A 6,000-nucleotide genomic window follows, 5' to 3' on the forward strand; every position below is an offset into this window, starting at 1 on the left:
GAGGTCATGCACTTTGGTAGGAAGGACAGAGTCATAAACTATTTTCTATACGAGGAAAGGGTTTAGAAATCTGAAGCACAAAGGGACTTAGGAGTCACTGTTCAGAATTCTCTTAACGTTAACATGCAGGTGCAGTTGGCAGTTAGGAAGGCAAATGCAAAGTTAGCATTCATTTCAAGAGGGCTAGAATACAAGAGCATAGATGTACTGCTGAGGCTGTATAAGGCTCTGGTCAGACTGCATTTAGGATACTGTGAGCAGTTTTGGGTCCAGTATCTGAGGAAGGACATGGCATTGGAAAGGGTCCAGAGAAAGTTTACCAGATTGATCCCAGGGATGAAGGGCTTGTCATATGAGGAGTGGTTGAGAACTCTAGGTCTGTACCCACTGGAGTTAGGAAGGATGAGTGGGGATCTCATTGAAACTTACAGAATACTGAGCAGCTTGGATTGAGTGGATGTGGAGATGATGTTTCCACAAGTCTGAGAGTCTAGGACCTGAATGCACAGTCTCAGAGTGAAGGAACAATCCTTTAGAACTGAGATGATGTGGAATTTCTTTACCCAGAGGGTGGTGAATCTGTGGAACTCACTGCCACTGAAGGCTGTGGAGACCAAGTCACAGTATATTTAAGGCAGAGATTAGATATGTTCTTGATAAGTAAGGGGATCAAGGGTTATGGGGGTGAAGCCAGGAGAATGGGGTTCAGAAACATATCAGCCATAATCGAATGGTGGAGCAGTCTTGATGGGCCAAAAGGCCTATTTCTGCCCCTATACATTATGGTCTTACGATTTTAATAGAAAAAGAACAGAAGTATACCTGTAATGGCACATACAAGAGGTGGTAATGTTATACCACTGTTCTTGAAACCTTCATATTCTGTCAAAAGAATACAATGAGCATTTATTATTTTAAAATAATGTGCAAAACATTACCATAATTTCAACGGCAACTTGTTATATAGGCAATCCATGTATCTGAGTAAAAGGTGTTTCACAAATAACTGGCTGACCACAAAACTAACTACTCATCACAATATTTTAACCAATCATTTGGTCAAGGAGCCTACCATGGCTTGATGCAAGCACCCTCAGTAAAATCAGAAGGTTCAAGCACCACTTCAGAGATAGGTAGGCGAATGCTTGATGAATATTGCAGTTTCAATTTTGCTCTTTAAACTGAAGAGGTGTGTCAAACGCAGATGTAATTTATTATCTAGTTAAAATTAATGAACTAGATAAACAAGCAAATCTATAGCATAGCAAAGTACATGCTGGGTTGTGATTTATAGTGGGATTTTAGCTGTAGTAGCACGATACCAGTCAACCATATCTGCATTAAGTCCTTCAGTTTGAGGAAGAACGCTGTTAGGCTGTAATCTGAGCTAGATATATTATGATGCATCAGAAACAGGAAGAGTTACCTGGCCACTTTTCCCAGAAAGGCTGCCCCACCCCCCAAGGTTAAGCAATTGGGTAGCTCCTTTACCAACCAGCTTAAAGAATTGTGAAATTATCAGCACAAGGATTGAGAAAGAAGAGTGAAAAAGAGAGGAGTAGAATTGAGATCCAGACAGAGAAAATGCTAAATTACAAATTAATACTTGAGGTTTTTAATTAAACTAAGTAAAACTTGAACGAATTAAACTCCACATTTGTAAGGTAACCTTCAGTTCCAGAGACACTGGCAGTAACATTGCTAGCAATTGAACAGAAGATCGATTGATTGTGACAAAATAGTTCCCGGTTGATAAATAGTTGATAAATTCTTGGTTGCATAGCGAAAATTTTGTGAAGTTCAATTCCCCAATGAGCTACCTGAAAACTTGTCAAATCTAATTTCTAGCAGTTAATACATTCTTGGTGATTCTTATTTTACTCATGTCACACTCCAGAGGTTTATTATTCAAAATCAAAGTCAAAACAAGTCAAAATCTAAAAGAAAAATCTAAAACGTAAACCCAAATTTCGTAGCTGAAGAGACCCTCAAAACCATTAAGAGACTGAAGGGTGCACCACAAAGATAATCCAAAGTTAGTGGGGAAATTGAAAACAGATTAATTTTAATATTTCCCTCAAGTAAAAATATTGAGTGAATAGCTTTTCCATAGTTTGAAATGTCTGTAAATATTTACAAAGGAAGGAAAAGTTTTATCTATAATAAAGTAGGTATCCAGTCAACATTTGTGTAAATATATACAAAATTCTTTAATGCAAGGAAGATGCTGCACATTTAAATCAGAAGAAATACAAGTTAACAGAAACCTACCTTCCAAGGCTTTCAGCAGAATGGAAAAATCTTCATCCTCTGAAAAATCAAAACAGGATTATGTCACTAATGATTGAAGTCAAAAGCTTTTAAGACATTGAGCTTGTAGGCTAGCTCGCCGAGCCGGTGTATGATTGCAGATTTCGTCACAATACTAGGTAACATCGTCATTGCGCCTCCAGTGAAGCGTTGGTATTCTGTCCTGCTTGTTATTTATATGCTTCGGTTTGCTAAGGCGGGTTGGCATCACTTCTGTTACCTCTGCAACTGAGCACAAGAAGACACAACACAGCCAGACACAGTCACCCTACCGTATATCAGAGATGACCACAAGACTACTCAGACCCCTAGGTATTAGGGTAGCCCACAAACCAACAACCACCCTGTGACAGCTACTGACGAACGTAAAGGATCCTATACCCACAACCAATAAAACTAACGTAATATACAAAATACCATGCAAGGACTGTGACAAACGTTACATAGGCCAAACTAGAAGAAAACTGACAATAAGGATTCACAAACACTAACTAGCCACCAAGAGACATGATCAATTCTCACTGGTCTGAATACACATGGACAAAGAAAGACACGAATTCGACTGGGACAATGCATCCACAATAGCACAATCTAGGGAATTCCTGGAGACCTGGCATTCCAACCGGAACTCCGTCAACAAACACACTGAACCGCACCCAATATACAAACCACTGAAAAACAGAATTGGAAGTAATGCCAACCACCCCAGCAAACCGAGGCAAATAAATAACGGGTGACAAAATGTCTGCAATCAAACACATCGGCTCGGCGAGCAAGACTACAATCGCGTCCATAACCCGAACTACAAATCTTCTCAAAAATGTCATTTAAGACATTGGATATCCGAAGATTAGGAAGACAGTGCATCCGTTCATTTCTTGAACTTCTGTTCTCACTGCTTCAACATGCCTCCCAGAACCACCAAAGGGTCCCACTTCCTCACTTCCCACCTGATCAGCCTCAATATGCAATGGATAATCCCTCACCAGTCACACCAGCTCCAATGTGATGCAACCACCAATACATCTTTCCCTGCCCGTCCCTTTCAGCATTCCATTGGGACTGTTCCTTCCGCGATGCCTTAATTCATTCCCCAGTCTCTGAACACTCACTTCCTTCTTTCCTGTACCTTTCCATGCATACATAAAAGATGCCTCACCTGATGTTTTACTCCTTTTTCACTGACCAATACCCCAAACATTCCTTCCAAGTGAAGCAGCAATTTATCTGTATTTCTTGCGATTTAATACACTGTATTCACTGCTTGTGATGTAGTCTCCTGCACATTAGGGACACTGCTTTGCAGAACGTCTCTGCTCAGTCTGCAAGTACAACGTGAAGTTTCCAGTTGCTTGACATTTCAATTCTCAAACTTGCTCTCACTCTGATCCTTCTGTCCACAGCCAGCTACAATGTTCCAGTGAAGCTCAGAGCAAGCTCCAGGAACAGAACCTTTGTTTACGACATGGCACCCTACAGCCTTCTGGACTCAACACTGATTTCAACAGCTTTTGGTCCACTTTGTTCTATAGGATTTTTTTTTTCCTTTTTTTGCTTAGTCAGTCTTCAACCTTATTCCTTTCTTTATTTCTTCATGTTGCATCCAATATGTTTTAAGGCAGCGATTCACAGCTCACTTGCACGTGACCTTTGCTTCTTCATTTACCACTTTCTTTGGCTGTTGTACCATGAATCTTTTATTTCATTACCCCTGGCCTCCACACTATCAGAGATCTTTTTCTCTGTTCTTCCTCCCTCTCCCTTCTTCCACTGACTTAAAAATGCATACATTTTTATCTCTCAACCTGAAATATTAACTCTATTTCTCTCCACAGATGCTGCCCGATGTGCTGTGCTTTTCCAGCAAATTTTTAAAACTTTTTGTTTAGTACTACATGAAGACTCTATGAAGTTTATAAAATTTACAAAATCAAATGTGTAAATCCTGCATAAATGCAAATAAGAAAGTGTTATCTAGACAGTACGAGCTGGACTGCTAAGACTCCATTTGGATCTCAAATTGAACATCTAAAATCTAAGATAAGTTTTTCCAGAATACTGATCACGTAAGTTTCACCATATATTGCAAAGTAACACCCATACTTGCAGTTGTCACTGACTTTGCAGCTGAATTACAAAGACTTTAAAAAACATGGTACAAGTTACACAAAAATTTGGCAAGTTACTTTTAATTTATTGGGGTAGAGTTTCCATCTCTGGCAATTTTGTCAAAAGGGAACATATTTTTTGCCTTTAAGTTTCCCTCGAACTTATTTGCATATTGTCAGTAAATCTCATGAACTAACACAACCAAACAGCCTTTTAGAACATTTTCTTTAAGTTGTCTTTTAAAAATAGCCTTTGGCATATTTGTGAGATAAATTGGTGCTGTTGATGAATGCAGCAGGAAATGCACTCAATGCAAATAAAAAAGCATTTTGAACTAGTGTCTAGGCCACCTGTGAATTGCTCCATTTTAATTACTGGTTTTCCCCTCTGAATTGATATTCTTGTGAATTGTCCTGATGAGAACAAAGTGAAAAGCTTGGACAAATCATAGACAACAAGGCGTAGAGCTGGATGAACACAGCAGGCCAAGCAGCATCATAGGAGCAGAAAAGCTGACGTTTCGGGCCTAGACCTTTCATCAGAAATGGGGGAGGGGAAGGGGATTCTGAAATAAATAGGGAGGGGGAGGCAGATAGAAGATGGATAGAGGAGAAGATAGTTGGAGAGGAGACAGACAGGTCAGAGAGGCGGGGATGGAGCCAGTAAAGGTGAGTGTAGGTAGGGAGGTAGGGAGGAGATAGGTCAGTCCAGGGAGGATGGACAGGTCAAGGGGGTGGGATGAGGTTAGTAGGTAGGAGATGGGGGTGCGGCTTGAGGTGGGAGGAGGGGATAGGTGGGAGGAAGGGACGAGCTGGGCTGGTTTTGGGATGCAGTAGGGGGAGGGGAGATTTTGAAGCTTGTGAAATCCACATTGATACTATTGGGCTGCAGGGTTCCCAAGCGGAATATGAGTTGCTGTTCCTGCAACCTTCGGGTGGCATCGTTGTGGCACTGCAGGAGGCCCAAGATGGACATGTCGTCTGAGGAATGGGAGGGAGAGTTGAAATGGTTCGCGACTGGGAGGTGCAGTTGTTTAGTGCGAACCGAGCGTAGGTGTTCTGCAAAGCGGTCCCCAAGCCTCCGTCTGGTTTCCCCGATGTAGAGGAGGCCACAACGGGAACAGCGCTTGCAGTATACCACATTAGCAGATCTGCAGGTGAACATCTGCTTGATGTGGAAAGTCTTCTTGGGGCCTGGGATGGGAGTGAGGGGGGAGGTGTAGGGGCAGGTGTAGCACTTCCTGCGGTTGCAGGGAAAAGTGCCGGGTGTGGTGGGGCTAGAGGGGAGTGTGGAGCGGACAAGGGAGTCATGGAGAGAGTGGTCCCTCCGGAAAGCAGATAAGGGTGGGGAGGGAAAAATGTCTTTGGTGGTGGGGTCAGATTGCAGATGGCAGAAGTGTCGGAGGATGATGCGTTGGATCCGGAGGTTGGTGGGGTGGTACGTGCAGACGAGGGGGATTCTTTTTTGGTTGTTATTGCAGGGAGGGGGTGAGAGGGATGAGTTGCGGGAAATGCGGGAGACATGGTCGAGGGCGTTCTCGACCACTGAGGGGGGTGAAGTTGCAGTCCTTGAAAAACGAGG

The 6,000-nt window shown here is 42.4% G+C and overlaps 1 protein-coding gene across 1 annotated transcript in view; it reads right to left on the reverse strand.

Annotated features, from left to right (window-relative positions):
• Window positions 1-6,000, reverse strand: part of alg1 (ALG1 chitobiosyldiphosphodolichol beta-mannosyltransferase) — a 37,558-nt gene that overhangs the window by 9,288 nt on the left and 22,270 nt on the right. Inside the window, exons 9-10 of the mRNA XM_048609756.1 lie at window positions 2,272-2,310; window positions 823-882 (exon numbers count right to left, since the gene is read on the reverse strand). Coding sequence (XP_048465713.1) covers window positions 823-882; window positions 2,272-2,310 — 99 coding nt within the window. The remainder of the gene's footprint in view (window positions 1-822; window positions 883-2,271; window positions 2,311-6,000) is intronic.

The sequence above is a fragment of the Rhincodon typus genome, chromosome 21, assembly GCF_021869965.1.
Source record: "Rhincodon typus isolate 14 chromosome 21, sRhiTyp1.1, whole genome shotgun sequence".
Classification (NCBI taxonomy): domain Eukaryota; kingdom Metazoa; phylum Chordata; class Chondrichthyes; order Orectolobiformes; family Rhincodontidae; genus Rhincodon; species Rhincodon typus.